Genomic DNA, 19,530 nt, shown 5'->3' on the forward strand with positions numbered 1-19,530 from the left:
CCAAACCACCTTCTTGTGCATATTCTTCTTCCAGATCTGGAAAATACCCTGGATAGCTGCTGGCCCTTCTTGGTCTCGCCTGGGTGATATGAAAAGTATTCAGCTCCATCTACAAACTGGATTAGGGTTCCAATGTCTGCAGCCGTCTATTCTGAGTTTATACTGTATCTCCCTCAGAGGTACCTAAGATCTCTGCCTGAGTACTTTCCAGAGTGCTTTCCAGGCATGTGTGCTCCTTCCAGGCTGTGGGGCTGGGAAAGAAGTTGCCAGAAATTGGAAAGAAAAGAAATGTTTTAAGTGTGAAATTATATGTACTGTGTCCTTCTGTGGCTCAGGTCAGTGAGCAGATGCTTGCGACACAGGTCTGGCTGGGATGGCACATTCCTCATCCTGTATTTGTCCAAGATCCACTGTCATGGAGCAGGGATTGGTGCATCAAGCCCTGCCCGCCCAAATCTCTCAGGAAACCTCAGAGGTGAAGGCAACCCAGGGTGGATTTAGAGTGGATATTAGGGAAAAAAATTTTCCTGTGAGGGTGGTGAGGTCCAAGCACAAGCTGCTCAGAAAAGCTGTGGCTGCCTCATCCCTGGAAGTACTCCGGGCCAGGTTGGACAGGGCTTTGAGCAACTTGTTCTTGTGGAAGGTGTCCCTGGTCTAGTAGAAGGGGAGGGGAATGAAATGAGTTTTAAGGTCCCTTCCAACACAAATCATTCTAGGATTTGATGATTCTTTCATTTTAAGGACTACATGACAACAAGGTGTGTAAATCCCACATACCCAAACTCATATCTGTTCTCTCTCATATTTGTTGTTTGTATCCCCTCTCCTGCTGGATCACAGCTTTGTGCAGGCTTTCCTGAGCTGTTTCTTAGCTCGGCACTTGGCTCAGTGCCTTGGCATTGCGCTGAGCTGAGTGCCCGTTGCTATAATTTTACTTGTTTGTGTCCCTTAATCTGTATTTGTTCCCTTGAAAGTGCAGGGAGATCCATTAAGGCAGAGGCACTGGGTAAATACTGCCTGCACTTCACTCCACCAGCACCTCGGATCAGTGATTAACTCCAGGTAAACAGAGTCGACTGCAAGCCAACCCTTGGCCACAGCAAGGGGGGGCAGGGGATGCTCCTCCCCAGGTGTGTGGGGGATGTAAAAGCTGGGGTTGTCAGGACACTGCTAGAGCAGGATGGTGGCATGGAGCTGAAGCTCTGGTGTTTGGTGGCCATTGGACGTGTCCTGCTGATGGTCTGCCATGGGCGGGATCAGCCACCAGCACTATAAATAGTGCTGGCAGTGAGTCTGCCCTGGAGAACCAACTGCTGAACCCTAGAGCAAGGAACAGACGGTGGCGTGGGCTGGCTGGAGGAGGTGCCTAGGAGGAGGCGTGGTGCCAGTGCTCTGTACTGGGGAGTCCAGCATGTGCTCGATGCCAATGCAGTGTCTGTAGGGCTTCAGCTCAACTGGGGCACAGATCACAGTGCTGGGTCAGATCCATAAGGGTTCCCCAGTAGGCAGCAGGAATGGCAGGAACTCAGGTGGGACTGCCGGGACCTTTCCTGGAGCCTCCGGTTGGGCCTTGCCCCGTCTCCGACTCTGACTCTGACTCAGAGGATGCAGCTGTGGGTGGCACAGGACCCAGTGCTGCGACACAGAACTACTCCCAGGTCATCCACAGTGGCCACTTCATGGTGTCGTGCCCGCACAGCGACTCACTGCCCCGGCGACGGCACCACCGCGCTGAGCCCGAGCTGGCTGATCCTCGGAGTATTGACCCGACCCTCACCCGGCTCTTTGAGTGCATGAGCCTGGAGTACAGGTGAGTCTCAGAGCCCTTGTGTGTGTCTTATGGACCCCCAGCTAGCTGAAGGCAGGAGGCTAGATGAGCCCCGTCCCCCAGCCAGGAATTTGTTTCCATCTGACCTCCTCTTCTCCATGGGCTGTGATGTGGGCACATGCTCAGAAATTTCCATCCTGGGAAGTTTCAGGACTGATGCCGGGTTGTTGGCTGTGGAGCCAGGTGAGAAGCTTCTCTGTTCCACGTGTAGCTTGACTCTCCTTCATTTTCCCATGAGATCTGGTGTCACTGTGCCCAGCTGTATTTCCTCCTGGGCCAGACCTAGCACACTCTGTAGAGCAGCAGTGACCCTGTGGACTGCTAACACTCAGTTCTTTGGCAACCCAGCCCAGAGCAGGAGTCCTGCCTTCCATCCTTTACTCTGTCCCCATGTCCTGAGGTTATTCCATGACATGTAGTAGGACTTGGGACTGGATGGCTGCATGGGTTTCGTCCAAGGTCTCCTGAAAGCTTTCCTCCTTCTCTCCTGAAAAATCAGATGGGTGCCTGCATTGTTCCCCTGCCTGACAAATTGCCAAGGCCCAGTGACAGCTCTTTGGTGACAACAGGACAGACTGCAATGTGTCTTCTATGGCCACAGTCCACATTCTTGAGGCAGCTCCCTTCCTTTGCCAAACCCCAAGGTTTTGAGTTCTCTCCAGCATGGCATCAGCATGACTTGCTCTGCTGGAGTCAGTGCCAAACTGCATGTATAGCTCTCCCAAAATGTCCAAATGATGGTGATGTTCTACCATGTGAAAGCAAAACCTCAGCAAAGCAGCCTTGAAGAGGTGTGCATTACCTCATCCAGTATGGCTGAGCTTTCAGGTTTGTCTTAGAGTCCTTGAATGCTCAATGCAATAGGGATGTGGTCACTGCCAGGACATCCTTGGGGATGCTGGGCAGAGAGACAGCACTCCAGTTCCCACATAGCAGTGGACTTCTGACCCATCACCATATCCTAGGTGGTGGATGGGATCATCCCAGTTTGCCAGCAGCCAGCACAGCACAGCTCTGCTCCAAGGGGCTGGGGAAGGCAGTGCTCTCTGAGAGCACAGGGAGCCTCAAGATGGGGTGACCCAGGTAAGGATCATGCTTCCTGGTTGGGCGGGTCACCCTGAGTGCCACAAACAGGGGTCATAGAGACACTGGTGGCCTTGCTGTCTTTTCCTCTCCCAGCCCCATTTTTTCCATACCTGAGCCCTGCAGCTTTGAGGTTGGAGAAACAGATACTGTCACACCAGGGTGCTCAAACTGTAGGCTCATGAAGTGCAAGGCAGCTTCAGTGTGCCCCTGGGCTCTGGAGCCCCCAGGCAGAGTGGAAATGGACAGGATACAAGGGCTTTGACACTTGGAGTACTGGGGTGTACAGTGTGTGACTGGGGGCTGGCCATTCCACTACAGTCAGGGTTCCATTGCTCTTGTTATCCTTACTCCCTGGACTCTCAGTGGCACATTTCCTTCTTGCAGTGAACATGGCAGTGCAGATACTGGCTCCTATGTAATGGGACACTCACCTAAGCCTTGTCCAGGGATGGGACAGCCACAGCTTCTCTGGGCAGCCTGTCCTGTCCAGGTACCTCACCACCCTCACAGGGAAGAATTTCTTCCCAATGTCCCATCTAGCCCTGTCCTCGGACACTGTGAAATCAGTCCCCCTTGTCCTGTACTCTAGGCCCTTGAGCAAAATCCTTCTACAGCTCTCTTGGATCCTCTTTAAGCACTGGAGGAACTCTAAGGTCTCCCCGGGGCCGTCTCTTCTCCAGGCTGGACAACCCAGCTCACTTTGCCTTTCTTTTGCTAGTACATTTTTGACACACTTGTAGGCAGCAGTTGGAGAAAGGTATCAGGGTGAGAAAATAGAGTTAAGTGTTTCTGGTGCATTTCTACATTTAGTGTTGTCTGATTTGATACTTCTCTGCATCACCTGCCATTTCACACTTCCCCTCCCAGCCAGGTTCCCAGAGGCAGCACAGCCTCAGCTGGGGTCACCAGCCCAGTATCCTCCTCAGGAGAGCACCCACAGTTAAGCTCAGACTAACTTCCTAACCAAGGAGAAACCACTGTAAGCTGTCACCTGGAAGGCTCCTGTGGAGTTCCTCACACACCCTCATGCAGGGCAGGGCTAGATCCAAAGCCAGGTCAGGTTGCTCAGGGCCATCACTTTGACAGATGGAGGAGCCCTATGATGTGACCCCACCACCTGTCCAGCCTACTCAGGGTTGCCCGTCTCCCACAGGGAATTGCTGTCCATGGCTCTAGTTTGGAGTTTACCTGTTCCAATTCTTATGTCTGTTTCCCCTTGGCCTTTCTCAGTGCATGTTTTGAGAACTATCTGGCTCTGTCTCCTCCTTAGGGCAGCTGATGGCAGTAATTCTCTCTTCATCTTCTTTAGGCTGAACAAACCCATCCTTGACAGTCCTCTTCTGTCACATATATTAGTCCCCAACGACCTTGATATCCTCCTCCAGGACCACTCCAGTTTGTAAACCTCCTTCTCTTGTCCATTGGACACAATGTCCAGACTTTGCCATAGTGGAGCAGAGGGGAAAACTACCCTGTCCCCTCATGAGCTGTGACTGCTGCAGCCACCCATCCTTTGCTGTCTGGACTCGCACCATTTCAAAGGTAACTCACTAAACTTTCCCTAAATATTTTTCAATGGTTACATCTGGAATTCTTCCCCTCTCCAGCATTCCTCCTCTGCATTTCACAGACATTATAGCAGTCCTGTCTCAGCCTAAGCAATCATTCTGGGGATATGACTTATCTTCCTTTCATGGGCAGGACTGTGCATCACTCCGCACTGGTAAAGAACTGCTCTCTCCACATCAAGGTTTGCTTCCCACATTTTGATTTGTTTCTTCACATCCCCCAAAGGGAGGCAACTCCCCTCTCTGAGGTTTTCCTCCTAAGGCTAGGATGAAGCAGTTCCTTTTTACGTGTATTCCTGGACATTTAGAGCAGCTTCCTGTGTAATGATACTTTCCCACTCATTCTCCTGCAACATCCTGCATTTGTTGAATCCTTCCCTAGAATGTTGTTTTTCTCTACAGCCCACCTGGCTGCATCTCATTACCCAAAAAGCTGAGGGTGGACCTGAGCTCCTTCAGAAACTGCTGACATTTTGGCCTTAGCATGAGAAGGCTCATCCTCTCTATCACCTCAGTGTGGCCTGCAGAGTGTCATGGCTGGGCTCACACCCCCTCTTGTGCCTTACTGTTGGGAATCACTGACCTGGGGAACATCCTCCCGAAGGAAGGAAAACTGGGGGCAGAATGGGAGATGTGAACTGCAGTCACTTGTGGTCTTACCTGGCAACATCTGTCTTGTGCTCCAGAGAGATTTGACAAGAAAGGGACAGCAGACTGGGAAGTTTCTTGGAGTATACACTCAGCCTTTCTTGTGATTTAAAACAAGGTCTTTGGGGGGCCAATCCCCTACTAATTCATCCTTTTGTCAGCCTGCGTCCCCCCTGGGAGAAGTGGAACTGCTGCTATTGATTCTTTAATTCACAGTGCCTTAAATGCTCACACAGGGGTAGTGAACACCAGACAGAGACTCCAGGAATGCACTCACTGGAGTTCTTCGTTCAACCCTATTTTTTCTTGCAGAAGACCTCCAGTCTAGGGGGTCTAATGAGTGGGAAAGGCTCGTGCTTGGGCTAAACACACCCACGCTGCATTGTGGCTCTGCTGTCATTTGTGGCAGGGAGTTGCACTTCTTTCTTCTGTCATTCCCCAAGGTTTCCCCTTTCCCCATTCCCTGAAACTGCTGGATGGGTAAATGAGTCACAGACCAAACAAGGTACTGCTGGATCCATGCCAGTGTTTGACCCAGGCTGAGCCCTGTTGCCACCTCACCCTATTCCACAAACACCCTGTAGCCAGTGGCAGGGCCTGTGTCCCCCTCCTGCTGATAGTGTAGGCAGCAGGACCCCCAACCTGTTTGGGGCACCCTATAACCTTCCCAGGTTCAAATGGGAAGTTTGCATCCATCTCCCCAGGGGAGATTAATTGCAGGGAAGGGTGGGGTCCTTTTCAAGGCATAGCAGGGAGCAAAGATCAGCCTGTTAAACCCCAAAACTGAAAGGATCATGAAGGGGGAAAAAAAGCATTTGGTGATAAAGCTCAAAGGCATCTGCTGCCTCCAGGCCCCACAGCAACTCCTAGTCATGGCCCACTGGCCTCACACGAGGCCAAGGTGTGTCCCACAGGCTCAGGCTGCTCTTTTCAGCTGGCTGTGAGTGAGGAACATGGCCTTGACCAGCATGATCTGGCCATGTGCCCAGGAATCCTGTCCCTTCCATTGGCTCCTCCACTTGGCACCATCTTGCTGTTTGCCATGTGCGCCTGGGGAAAGTTCAAAATCCTGGTGATAGCAGAGTGGTCAGTGTCAGCCTTAACTCTCTGTAGGCTGGAGTCACAGGTCCTTCTCCAGCCCCTTGGGTCATGTGTCAGGCTGGGTCTCCCTTGGGAGACCATCCCCATCCACTCCTGCACCTGCTCCTAGACACATCCCTGCATCAGGTTCTGGAATTGTAGGGGTCCCCAGTCTTCTCCCTCTCCCAGAGGCAGATTTCAAGGAAGGTTGAAACAGAACCCACCAAAATCATTATTTGAGAACATTTAGAGGTTTCACCAGCTTTAATGAACAAATCAGAGGCTTCATGCACCACTCTCGTTCCCAGCACCTTCCCCTTCCTGGGGACACAGCCGTGTGGCACCTGGAGGGGCTGGAAACAGGGGATATACAGCACCCTGACACCAACTCAGCTTCCACCTTTCCTGCTCCAAGCATGTACCAAGGAAAAGTGGAAGTCAAAGCAGCACCAAGATATTTAGGGTAAAAACTGTCTGCTGGAGAGGGACATGGCTTCTCAGGCAGGAATGCCAGGCAGCCTGCAGCTAGCTCTCAAAGTGACCCCTGGAGCACCTGGCATTGCCCCAAGGCCCACGCCATGTTGTTGGGAGAGATGGAGATGTGAAATGGATCCCAAAGTAGGGCAGAGGGACGCTGGCCTTCCCCACAGAGTTCCTGGGGCAGCAGGACCCTCAGGAGCTTTTCGGTGGCTGCACATGAGGGGCTGTGTTCCTTGGCTGGATGGAAACAAGATGAGGAGTGAAATGAGGCTTCCTGCACTGCAGGTCCCATCAGGGACATCACCACCACCACCACCACTACGATGAGCTGCAGAACAAACACAGCTGCCTCTGGGAACCAGGAAATGGGAATCGGGGAGCTCAACTCGGGCTGGGGGGGGCGGGTTTGCAGCAATTGGTATGGAGAGCCAGGGCAGCTCTGACTGGCTGGTATCACTATGTGTCTGTCTTGGAGAACAGGCAAGTGTCCCTTAACATCCTGAACATCCTCCAGTGTTGTCCTCTCTTCCCAGACCCTCCATAAAGGCTGCCCTTGATTGCCTCAGCTGAAGGCAGCATTTTCAAGCCTTGCCTGGTGTTAAAGGAAGGGTCAGAATTACCTGTCCAAACACTGTGATGATGAAAGAGGCACTACAGTGCATGTTACCACACATCTCACCTGGGCAGGAAACTTACCTTCCTGTCCCCCAGGGCCAGGACACAGTTGGCAGGATCCCACCTCAAAGCTGGGGTTCAAATATCAAGGAATCAATGCCTCAATGGGCTGTGCTTTAATCCAGGGGTTTGAGAAGCCTTCTGTGGGTGTGTGAAGCTCAGGGTTTAGGTCAGTGCTGCTCCCAGGGTGTGCAGGAGCTTGGAATGCTCCAGTGGGTGCTCCCACAGGTGCCTGGCAAGTACCTGCAGCAGAGTCACATGGCTGTACCGGCTCCTGACCTGCCACCAGGTTGGTGGCCCCTGTACATCTTTCGAGGTGGTGCCCCTCAGCCACCCCTTTGCTTGGTGTTTCAGTGGGAAGCTAGTATCTCCGAAGTGGAAGAATTTCAAGGGACTGCGTCTGCTTTGCTGGGATAAAATTCGACTCAACAATGTGATCTGGAGAGCATGGTACATCCAATGTGAGTATGGGTGCCAGATCCCACTCTGTCTGCCAGATGCCAGGCTGTGCCAGTGGGATGGGGCTGGCACTGGAATGACTGTGTACAGGTGCAGAGATAGGGATGGGGCATGGATACAGCCAGCTGTATTCTCCCCTGTGCAGATGTGGAACGGAGGAAAAACCCTGTGTGTGGCTTCATCACCCCTCTGGAGGGCATGGAGGCTGATGAGCACCGAAAACCAGAGGTAGGGCAGGATCCCTTGCAGCTCTCTTGGGCAGCACCAAGGTCTGTGTGGCACAGCAGGGATCTGGGGACATGTTGCATTTCATAGATTTGCTGGAAAAAGTGTTTCTGATATGGCACATGGAAAGCAGCCCTGGCTATGGGGTGCGGGGCCAGAGAGCTCAGCCTTAACCCCCTGTCTTGCCCCCCAGGCTGTTGTGCTGGAGGGCAACTACTGGAAACGCCGCATTGAGGTGGTGATGAGGGAGTACCACAAATGGAGGATCTACTATAAGAAGCGGGTGAGTGGCTCTGGCCATGCTGCTCCCCATCCTGCGGCAGTGCCAGCAGTGGGATGGAATAGTGTGATGGATGGAACATGGCTCCCTGGAGCCATGGCAGACAGGGCAGGACGTGACAGGCTTTTGCCAGCCTGGGAGGGGGATGCTGGCTGACCCCTGAGCTCTCCCTGCCTGGGGCATGACCTAGGCTCTCTTCTCCTTCCAGCTCCGAAAATCCACACGGGAGGGAGGGATCTCCAGTCCAAAGAGGGTGAGTCTGCTGAGACTGCTGAGGGTGGGAAGAGGGAGAAAAGGGAGGACAGTTTGGACCCCTGCACTGGGCAGAAGGGCAAAGAAAATCAGGGCATGATAAGCCCATTGGAATGAGATGCTAAGCATCTGGGATGCTGGATTCACCCTCTGGAAGTAGCCAGGAGTTAAGGTTTGGAGGGAGCAAACACTGCAGGGAGCATGGGAGCTGCCAGGGGAGCAGCCAGGGAAGCAGACATGGACCCCACCCATGAAAGGCATCCACTCGGCTCCTTTGCTCTACCTCATGTAGGACGAGGATGTCTGGAGGCCTACAGAGAAATGGTGCAACCAGCTCTTCTGCAACGTAGTGCCCATGCTGCTTGGGGATGAGGAGGAAGAGCGTGCAAGTAGGCAGCATTTTGATTTGGACACCTTCCTCTCGGACATATCTGACACCCTCTTCACCATGACACAGATGCCCAGCACCCACCAGGCACTCCCTGAAGATGGTAGGTGCTGCAGACCATGCTTCCACAGGATGTGGAGGAGGAATCCAGATGTTGTGTCTTGGCTTAGCCCCTGAGAGCTGCCAGCCATGTCCTTTTGAGCAGGCAGGGTCCCCAGGCATCTGCCCTGATGGGGCAGGGGGAAGGGATGTTCCTGTTCTTCCCAAACAGGAGCCACCAGGGGAGAAGATGCTTGAGGAGTGTTTGGGCAGGGTGGGATCATCCCCTTCTCCTGTGGTTCCCTATGCACCAGCATGCTGAGGGCTGAGCTCCCCAGGGACCACCAGCACCATGAAGGACTTTGCCCCAGCCCCCAAGGCAGGTCCTTCTTCCATGGCCACTCTTTGCTGTCCCTACCTGGCTATGTCTCTCGGGCATCTGCAGCTCCAGCCAGGTTCTGTGCCAAGAATCAGCCTTTCACTGGGGTTCCTGGGAACTGGATGAGGCCCTAGAGGGGCTGATGGACAGTGGTGAGATGGGATGGGATGGCCCTGGCTCTCCTCAGGGTAGGCACTTATATCCCTGCCCAGGGCAGGGTGCAGTGATACAGGGTGATTCTGGGGTGACACGGAGGTGTGGAAGCCAGGTAGCTATCAGAGCAGTGGTGGGAGCAGCCCTCAAGGTGGGTCTCAGGGATGCAGTATCTGGGCTTTGATGTTCCAGCTCTGCCCTCTTCCAGCGTATGTTGGGAATGCTGACATGATACAGCCGGATTTGGCACCCCTGCAGCCCAGCCTGGATGACATGGACATATCAGGTAAGAGGCAGCCTGGATGCAGTACCACATCCCACCCAGTCCTGCACACCGTGACTGCTTAAAATGGAGGGACACAGGTTTGGCCTGGCAGTAGTGGGAATTGCTGAGACAGGCAGAAAGCACTGGACATCTAATGGCATGGGAAAAGCAGCATGGATGGGCAGGGGCTGAAGGCAGAGCCTTGTTGTACCTGCCTGACCCTGGAAAGAGGCACAGAAGGTCAGGAAGGGCTTGGCCATGAGGTGTGGGAGGGGATTTCTACAAAAAGAGGTTATTTCCAGGAGTGCTAAAGGCCCTCATTTTGACTGCAAATAGAGGAAGGACAATTGTCCCCCAGAGGAAGAGGAAACCTCTAGAGAGTAGATTCTGCTGAGTCCCCTCCTCACCCCACTGCCCAGCCAGCCTGGGTGGTTGGCTTGGAGCTAGGACCCTGCACAGGGCTGTGCTACATCCCCTGGGGACAAGTCACTGTCCCTGCCAGGCTGACCAAAGACAAGTCTGGCCCTGGTATCCAGCTCAGCTGGGACATGTCCTGGTCACAGCAGTGTCCCCAAATGCCAGGGCAAGGCACTGTTGGGGACCAGCTTTGCCCTCTAACATGTCAGAGCTGGTAGCCTATGCACATCGTGCAGGGTGGGAGCCTGCTGGCTACCCAACTATAGCTAGTGTCCTTGGGCAGCACCAGCATCTCCAGACCCCTGTGTGAGCAGCCTGGAGCTCCATGGCCTGTCTCCACTTCCTGGAGGAGGAAATAAAAAGGGTACTTGCACCATATGGCGGTGGGGTGTTGCAAGACCAGATGCTGGCAGGGAGCAGCCTAGGCACTCCATGTGCCAGGGCAGGTGGTAGCATGGGTGCCCTTGGGATGGATACTCTTGGGATGGATGAGGTGAGAAGACTCCTGCCACCACCCTCTCAAACTCATTTTAATCAGAGATCCCATCAGAGTCAGGCATGCTGGGAAGAGGGTCTGTTGCCATGGTTGGTGCTTCACCTTCTGCCCCTGGTGCCCCAAGTGGTCATCAGTTCCTAGAAAGTGTGACATCTCCAAGAGGGTTAAATTGACACTTGGTAAGTGTTCCTTATCCTGAGAGGGCCTGTATGGTGTTGCAGCAGCAGCTCCAGCACCTCTCTGAGGGCCCAGCATGGTCTCAAGCTCAACAGGAGATGGCAGGAGCACGGTGGTTCCTTTCTGAACCAATATATCAGTTAGGTTAGCTTTTTTCTGGGAAAAAGGCCTTTTGCTTTAGGGTGCTTCTTGGCAATGGGATGGGTCTTACTGCAGACCACATTACAAGGAAACATCCCTTCCTGCTCTGACCATGTCCAGTGCCTCAGACCAGGGACACTGCTGGGGATGGGGAGGGTCCCCAGTCTATCTGTGGCTCCTGGTCTGCAAGGCTTAGTGTGTTCTGGGACAGAGCATCCTCTGGGGTGCTTGGAGATCTTTTGATGGGAGTTTTGTCCTGGATGGAGCAGCTCCCCGGGTGATAAGGTGTAACATCTGAGCACTGTGTATGCCATGCACCCCTGGGACCGTGGGGAGAGTGGGGAGAGGAGGTTGGGGTGCTGGGTGCCAGCCAACCCAATTATGTCCCAAAACGTCACTTTTTCAGCAGGGCAGGCAGCTTTGGAGCAAGGATCACCCAGCAGCCTCATGCAGAGCTACACAGGGCAGGCATGTGGGGTAGGCACCATGGGGTCACAGAGCTGTCATTGTGTGGGGTGGTGTGGCAGAGCTCAGTGCCTGTCAGTCAGTGCCTGCAAACCAATCCCCAAATGAGGAAGCATCTTGTGTCTGCGGCGGGTGCTGGAGTGCGGTGTGAGGCAGATGGACAAGTCCTGATGGCAGAGGCGAGGGAACAGCCCAGCCCTGTGCCCTGCTGGCACTGTGCTTCAGGTAGGATTGGTGCTGGGCACTGGGGCTGGGCTGTCCGTCCCATGGGGTGGCAATGCCCTGCTGCACTGCAGGACTCTCCCCAAAGCCTGGGACAAGTGCTGAAGGGTCTTTGGGTTGGAAAGGCCCAATCACATTGGAGAGCAACCCTAGGTTTGAGCAGGATACCAAAGCTGTGGTTTGCTGACCATGCAGGCTCTTCTCCCTTGAGCAGGCTGCGCCCTGGCCATGCCACACTGCCTCAAGTGTAACAGGGTGATACAACAGTGAGGAGGAGCATGGGCAAGAGCTGTGGGGTGAGGAAGAGGCAGGAGAAAGGGAGGACAAGGCTCCCAGGGACTGCCAGGCATCTTCCATACCTGTAGCACAGTGAGAGGCACAAGAGGGTCTGACAGGCATGGTGAGAGGCACAATAGGATCTGCAGGCTGGGCATCACAAATTCCTATAAATAGCTGCAGAGCTTCAGCGCTGGTAGCAGGGACATCCTGGTGTGAGCATGGCTGAGGTGGGAGCAATGTGGGGCTGCACTGCATCCCAGAAAGGCCGAGTTCCTGCCTGGCAGCACTGCAGCACATACAAAGTGCTGGCCTTTGGAGGGGCAGGGATGGCCCTGACATGCTGTCAGGCATTCACCATGGCTGTTGCAGGGGTAAGGGGCACTCTGACAGCTGACTGGGACATCTCAGCAGTGGCTCTGTCCTGTCTCACATCAGTGTTCCCCTCAGATGGTAGTGCATGGCGTGCTGGAAACATCACCATGCCCAGTCTCCTGCCATCCCACGGTGCTGGCGTGTTTGCTCCTCTGGTGTAGATTCAGCAGAGTCTTAGGCCTTTGTGGGTCCCAGCCAGGGCACCCCAGCTGCTGGAGCCTGGATCACAGCTCTGAGCATGGTTGTATACACCAAGTGGGCAGAACTAGCAGCAGGGCCTGGAGCTGGCACTGCCAGTGCTAGCCAAGGGCTGGAGAGCATAGCTGGGTGCTTCCCAGAGGAGGTGCAAGTGCCTGTCCCCAGTGGCTGCTCAGGCACTGCACCTGTGCCAGTGGCTGCTGGGCAACAAACCTAGTGAACTCTCCTACTCCATCCTACAGGGAAGCATCCAGAATGCCATCTGTGTCCCACAGTCATCCTCTCCATGATAAACCCTCCCTGTGGTGATGCTAGAGCCAGCATTGACACAGGCACTGAGGCATTCATGGGACTGATGTGCCCAGGGAGACAGCTGCCAAAAGTGTGGGGCCCACCCTTTGTGCTGTGGTGTCTGGGCCTGCGGAAGGACCAGGGCTGTGGGAAGGAGAGAGGAAGGGAGCGGGAGTCGCAGCAGGGTCACGCGGCTTGGCTTCAGGAAGGCCATGGGATGTGGTTAGCCACAGGCTGCACGCATAGCAGCACTGGAGTGGGCAGCACAGAACTTGTTGGTCATGGGTGAAAATGTGCTTGAGCTGCCCTGGCCCCAAAAAGTGCAGAGTGCCAGTAGCAGGGTATGGTTCCACCCGTCATGCCCCAGGGCATCCCCATCCTCTCTGGGCAGGTCCATTTATGCCAGTCACTGTGTCTCTACTTGACTCTGCAGAAATCTTCACCAGCCACCGGCCACCCCCATCTCAGACACAACCGGGCTACCAGGATCCATCCTGCTTCTCGCCCATGGCTGAGCCCCTGTTCAGCAGTGGAGGGTCCCTGATGGGTTCTCGGGGCCTGCCTGTGAGCCCCGAGGCCCCGCTCCTACCTGGCACTCTCCTCCAGGTGAGTGAAATCCCAGCCTGCAGCCTTTGGCTTACTGGTGGTGTACCAGTCACCCACCCTGACCCTGCCATGTCTTCTGCAGCCCAGTGGTGCCTCCCAGCTCAGCCTCCACAGCGCCTTCCTGGGCTCTGAGCTGCCCCTGGCCCCCCTGCCCCCCGAACCCCCCGACGTGGCACCCAGCAGCCTCAGCCCCCAGCTCCGACACAAGCCCACACTGCAGTACGACTTTCCTGGCAAGTGCCTCAGCCTGGAGCCACCAGCACCCCCCTATGTCCCCCCCATCCCATCCTCCCGGGCACCACTGCTGAGCCTGGAATCCCCTTTCTCCCCCACCTCGGCCTCCCGCTCCAAGTTCCCCTACAGCAGTTCACCTGACCCCTCGCTTGCCACTCACCCTGCCTCCCCTCTCTCAAGCCCTTGCTTTGCCCCCTACGTCCCAGGACTGGGCCATGCCACAGGCATGGGGCCCCAGGGGTACTCCAGCCCTGCTGTCTCCCAGCTCCTGCCCCCTGCCCTGCTGGGTAACCCCAGGTTTACTCCCGCCAAGGGGCCACCCCAGGGTGAGGGTGGGCGGCCCAAAGTGAAGTCCAGTGGCACCAAGGCAAGGAGGCTGCCAGGACACGCCCTGTCCCACCTGCCTGAGCCCAACCCCTGCCCGAGCCAGCTCCTGACCACAGGTAACAGGGTTGGGGGGCTGTCGGGGGACACAGGAGTGAGGTGGGGGGCATGCTGTTGTGGGGATCAGAGTGGGGGCCCCATTTCTTCCTGGGGTTGGGACACAGAGAATACTGGGCAGGGCACAAGGCAGTCCCCATACTGGGGTAGTTCCAAACCTAGGGGTGAAGCCGTGTCTGAGGGATCAGCCCTGGCTTCAGTGGCCTCAGAGGGAAATGCCGCCCAGCCCCAGGACTTGGCAACAGGCACTGCTAGGAAATTCCTAGAGTCCCTAATCTGGTCTTTATGGCCCTGTTGGCACAACAGGCTGGGGGGGTTCACTGCTGTCCTGCCTGATATGTTGCCTGTGGGTGTGATGGGACGGTCCCTTGGGCACAGTTATGGCCCTCTGCTTGCTTGAGGAGGGGCTGGAGCTCCCTGCCTGCCTGAAGCTCCTGAGAACTCTCCTGTGAGGAGAACAGACTCCTCCAGAGGTGCATCCCTGTTCTCTGGGGCAATCCAGCAGGGAAGGGGCTGCAGCAGTTCTGGTGCAGAGAGGGGCTAGCTGTCTCCTGGGGCAGGGAAGGTCACCCCAGCCCCAAGAGCCCCACACAGCAATGCCCATCTGCTTCGTGCCCCCTCAGCCAAGCAGGACCTGGCGCTGGATATCCCTTGTCCAATAGGTGCAGGACTCATGCCCATGACCCCTGTCTCTGAGGTAAGCACTCAACAACCCCCCAGGTTGGGAATTGCCTCCTCCTGGCTGCTGGGGAAGGGGTGGAGATGGGTTCTGGGGGTCACATTTTGGTGTGGGCTGGACAGAAATGGAGGGAAGGAGGGGGCACATGGCTGGGTGGCTGGGGATGGCTGGAGTTGCCTGAGTTTCTTCTTTAAAACAACCAAGGCAGAGGTAAGAGACATCTCACTTGCAGGGCCCCTTTTCTGGGGCATTGTGGCTGCCCCTGCAGATAGTGGCAGGGGCTGCACATCCTAGTGCAACCTGGTGTGCATGAGGTGTTGATCCCTCAACTCCCCTTCCTCTGTCTTCTCCCAGCAGCAGAGCACTGTCTCCAAAGTCCCTGCCACCTTCCTCTCCAGAATGTCCCAGATGAGCCCAGGACTGGCTCCTGGCTCCAGCCCTTCTCAAGTGTTGCTGCACACAGTGGGCACACAGCTGGGCCCCCTGCAAGTCACCAAGGCAGAGCAGCTGTCCCCCACCTCAGCTTGTGGTGAGTCTGGAGCACCCCAAGGAGCTCCACAGGGCACTGGGGCTCCTGCAGAGAGCTCAGACCAAGCACTGTGGGAATTTTCATTTTGGCTGCAATCCTGGCTATTTCTATTTAATTTGATGAGCATGGAGGTTTCCTTCTGTGCCCTTCCACCTGCTTCTTTCTCCAGCAGCAAAAGCAGAAATAGGGAAAGACAAAAATGGAGCAAAATGTCGGACTGTGGTTTTGAAACCCCGGAGCTTGGTTTTGGAGCAAGAAGCATCCGCTTTCACCCACAATAACCAGTGTGGCTGCTGGAAACCAGGCTCTGGTGTTGTTCCCAGTTCAGTTTGGTGCTGCTCACCACAACCTTGCTGCCCTCACACCTCTTTCCATGCAATTTCCACCCCAAGAAATGCTGGGAATTTAAAACCTCGAATCCCAGATGTTCCCATTTCTGAACAACTGTAAAATGAGAGGGACTTGGGATAATGTGTGCTTGGAGGCTGAAGAGGAGCATCCCAATCAGCTGAGTGGGGTGGCTTGTCCTGAGGTGGGGGCAGCACTGTGGGATGCCCCTCTCTGCCTGCCCCAGGTGCTGAGATGTCACCTTGTCATGAGTGCTGTTGCTATCCCTCTCTTCAGAGCAGCACCTTCCCTTTTTCAGGCAGTGACTGGCCCAAGCCCAGCCAGGCTTCCCCAGGACCCACTGCAAGGCAGGGCACTAGCATCTCCCTGCACCAGCCCATGTCCCGTCCGGGAAGGCCTGAGTCCACCAAGGTATGGCAGAAGCTGCCAACTTTATATGCACCCGCTTTTCCTCCTCCCCCCAAGACACCCTCCACCCTCACTTCAAGCTTTGGACCAGCCTGTTCCCAGTGGGGCTGCTGGCCCATGGCTGTCCCTGCTGCGGGGAGGTGCCTGATGGCGCTGACCTGCAGCTGGAGAGCCGCCGCATCACACACATCTCCGCTGAGCAGAAGAGACGCTTCAACATCAAGCTTGGCTTCACCACACTGCACAGCTTGGTGAGCACACTGAGTGCTCAGCCCAGCATCAAGGTGAGAACCCAGGGCCAGCCCTGGACATGGAGGGACACGGCACATCACCCAGAGACACTGCATCCCTGCTGTGACCCACAGCTCAGAGCTCCTCTCCTGCACCCCAGCCTGTGGTGCAGGAGGCTGGAGCACACAGCAGGCACACAGTGCAGCTGTGTGAGGGTGGTCTGGGCCCCCTTCCCGTCTCACCCCACGCCCCCCCAGGTCAGCAAGGCCACCACCCTGCAGAAGACAGCCGAGTATATCTGCAAGCTGCAGCAGGAGCGGGCAGCTCTGCAGGATGAGGCACAGCGTCTGCGGGAGCAGATCGAGGAGCTCAATGGCTCCATCAAGTAAGGGGGGCGTGGCTGGGGGAGATGGGGGAGCACTGCCTGCTTTGGGGTAGCCAGGCAGGGCAAGCAGCAGGATATGGCAGGATGGCAGCAGGACATGGCAGGTCTCCCTGGAGCACCTCCCAGCTGACTGTCCCTCCTCAAACCCTCTCTGTGGGAGGGCTGATGTTCAAGAGGCAGGACAGAGGCAGGGCCAGGTCTTACACCTGCCCTGGGAGGGGGACATTGGCTGGCAACTCCTGCTGAGTTTCCATAGCTCCCAGTCCCGAACATGGCCCCACAATACTGGTTGTGCCCCACAGCCTGTGCCAGGAGCAGCTGCCGGCCACAGGGGTGCCCATCACACGGCAGCGCTTTGACCACATGCGCAGAATGTTTGACGAGTATGTTCGCTCCTCCACGTTGCAGAACTGGAAGTTCTGGATTGTATCCTTCGGGGCCAGTGCCTGCTGCTCCATCCCACCCTCCACCAGAGGCACCAGGTGCTCTGGTTCATCCGCTGCTATTGGGTCTTCGGGGTCCCTCAAGCTCAGGAGGCTTTGGGGATGACAGGGAGATGATTCCCAGCCAAAGTCGCATGGTGGGAACATGCTGATATTCTGTGTTTAGGAGGGATATTCTGCTCCAAGGGATCAAAAACAGTTGGTAAATGGTCCTCAGGGAGAAGGGAAGTGGAGCTAAGCTTATGGAGGGAATTGCTCTCGATGACATGGGAACTGGCTCTGAGAGGCAGCAGCCATGGATTAGGAAAGGTTCAGACACAAAGCTGTGGACATGATGGCTTGGTCTTCGTGGTTGCATGCCATACCCTGGAAGCACAGGAATGGGAGGAGGATCAAGGGCCAAGGAACCTGTGGGCAAAGAGCTGGATCTGTTCCTCTCTGAGCACAATTTAGACACACTGGGACTCACTGGCAGAGCCTTTGAGGTGTGTGAAATCCCAAGTGGCAGAGTGATGAAAGGCACTGCTGCCCATGGTCCCATCCAGCACAGGGCATCTGGACCAGGCAGAGGTGACTTCTGATGCAGGGCTGGGGAGCTCCTTCCTCAGGACACAGAGTATCGTAAAGCCAACATGGGCTCTAGGATATGCTTGTGATAGAGGTATCCCTGTGGATTACTGCCTGCACAAAATCTGCAGGCTGGTCCCTGCAGGTTGGAAGCAATAGGGGAGCTTATGGGACACACTGATGTCCTGCCTTGCCCCGGAGCACTTTGCTAGCTTGTTCCCTGACCTGCTCTGGAGGACGTCTTCTGTCTCAGCAACCTTTTCTGTAGCCCCAGCCATGACAGGGCTTTTGCATCTCTCCCACTGCCTACCCAGGTGACACTTATGCCATCACCCTAGCAGTTTGGGCTAGTGCCAGGTGAGGTGCTGTGCTGGGAAGGCAGTCAGCAGGTCTGTTCCATGGCCTGTCCTGCTGTCCCAGCAGTTCTGCTCCGTGTCCAGACAAGAAAGTCTGTCCTACTGCCATATGAGGGTGATGCCCACACCTGGGAGGAGTGAGACCCTTGTCATAGCAAAGCTGGTCCTTAACTCCTCTGATCCCACCAGTTCAGTGTCATCATCCGGCCCCTCTTCGAGTCTTTCAATGGCATGGTGTCCACAGCCAGCATGGAGAGCCTCACCCAAACATCCCTCGCTTGGCTGGATCAGCACTGCTCCCTCCCAGCGCTTCGGCCAAGTAGGTGACCCTGTGCCTGGCAGTGGCACCCTGAGCAAGTTGGGTTGGCATGGACTTCTCAGTCCAGGAAAGGCATCCTCAAAAGGCAGAGGGGAAAAGAACAGGGGTGTCCTGGGGGATAGCAGGGCTGATCTGTGGGATGTCCTTGGGCTCCTGCTCAGTGATTTCCCGTGCTCCTGTCACACCCACGCCCCGGCTGAGCCGGAAGTGTCCTAACTCCATGTCCTGGTAGGGCAGGCTCAGCCCTGCCCAAAGGCCCTCAGCCCTCCCCAAACCCACTCTCAGGGAAGGTTTCCTTCCACCGCGTCTTCTGGGGCTGTGGAAGCGACCAGTCCCACCATTCCGGGGGCTGGAACAGGGCCAGGCAGCGCCGTGTTCCCCAGGATGGGTCACGCCTTCCAGCCCCGTCCCCTATCCCCGCAGCCGTCTTGAGCTCCCTGCGGCAGCTGAGCATCTCCACGTCCATCCTCAGCGACCCGGCCCGTGTCCCCGAGCAGGCGGCGCAGGCAGTGGCGGCGCTGGGACGCTCTGGCGGCGCTGGGACGCCCTCCATCTGACTGCTCCAGGGGCTCCGGGGTGTCCCACGGGCACCGGCGTGGGGAGCCGGGACTGCACGAGGGCTGTTCCGCCCTGTCCCCCTGCAATAAAGGACTTGCTGTGCCACGGACTCCGCCTGGTTCTTCAGCCCCGGCGCCGCTTTGGGCACGGCCGGGAAGGGCCGGGACTGAGCGGGATGACACCGGAAGCCGTGAAAGCCGGGACTGGGAGTGGGGCCAGGGGCTGGGGGAAATGAGGGAAACCGAGCTTGGGGGCAAGTGAAGGAAGAGGCTGTGGCGGGGGGGAATGAACGGAGGTGCGGGCAGCGGCTGGCGGGGGCAGGGGGCGGGGTTAAGGTAAGAGCTGGGGGGGTTGAGGGCCGGGACCTGGGGGAGCAGGAACTGGAGGAGAGCCGGGATTGGGGAGCATGAGGGCGGGGACCGGGGTGGGGGGGACATAGAAGCTGGCATGAGAGGAGCCCGGGCTTCGTCGAAGGCACGGGCTGGGGTGCTCCGGTGCTGGGGGAGTGTTAGAAGAGGGTCTGGGGGGGTTTACGGGGCTTTGTGGGATGCAAGGGCTGAGAA

General features: G+C 56.2%; 1 protein-coding gene across 13 annotated transcripts; it reads left to right on the forward strand.

Moving 5' to 3' along the window:
* Nucleotides 1-1,199: 1,199 nt before the first annotated feature.
* MLXIPL (MLX interacting protein like) lies at nucleotides 1,200-19,243 on the forward strand. 13 transcript variants are annotated; one of them, XM_074556774.1, is made up of 17 exons: nucleotides 1,213-1,810; nucleotides 7,720-7,826; nucleotides 7,970-8,052; nucleotides 8,243-8,332; nucleotides 8,538-8,582; nucleotides 8,874-9,072; nucleotides 9,749-9,826; nucleotides 13,297-13,469; nucleotides 13,552-14,146; nucleotides 14,768-14,841; nucleotides 15,178-15,352; nucleotides 15,999-16,111; nucleotides 16,312-16,392; nucleotides 16,597-16,724; nucleotides 17,027-17,150; nucleotides 18,280-18,409; nucleotides 18,833-19,241. In XM_074556774.1, exons 1-17 carry the CDS (start codon nucleotides 1,515-1,517, stop codon nucleotides 18,964-18,966), a joined length of 2,625 nt encoding a protein of 874 aa, XP_074412875.1. In that variant the 5' UTR covers nucleotides 1,213-1,514; the 3' UTR covers nucleotides 18,967-19,241. The 13 variants fall into 13 exon arrangements, with proteins under 13 accessions (XP_074412873.1, XP_074412876.1, XP_074412874.1 ...); XM_014271812.3 differs by having other exon boundaries at nucleotides 1,215-1,810; nucleotides 16,273-16,392; nucleotides 18,833-19,240; XM_074556771.1 differs by having other exon boundaries at nucleotides 1,209-1,810; nucleotides 16,312-16,724.
* The last annotated feature ends 287 nt before the right edge of the window (nucleotides 19,244-19,530 follow it).

This window comes from Zonotrichia albicollis, chromosome 22, assembly GCF_047830755.1.
Source record: "Zonotrichia albicollis isolate bZonAlb1 chromosome 22, bZonAlb1.hap1, whole genome shotgun sequence".
Classification (NCBI taxonomy): domain Eukaryota; kingdom Metazoa; phylum Chordata; class Aves; order Passeriformes; family Passerellidae; genus Zonotrichia; species Zonotrichia albicollis.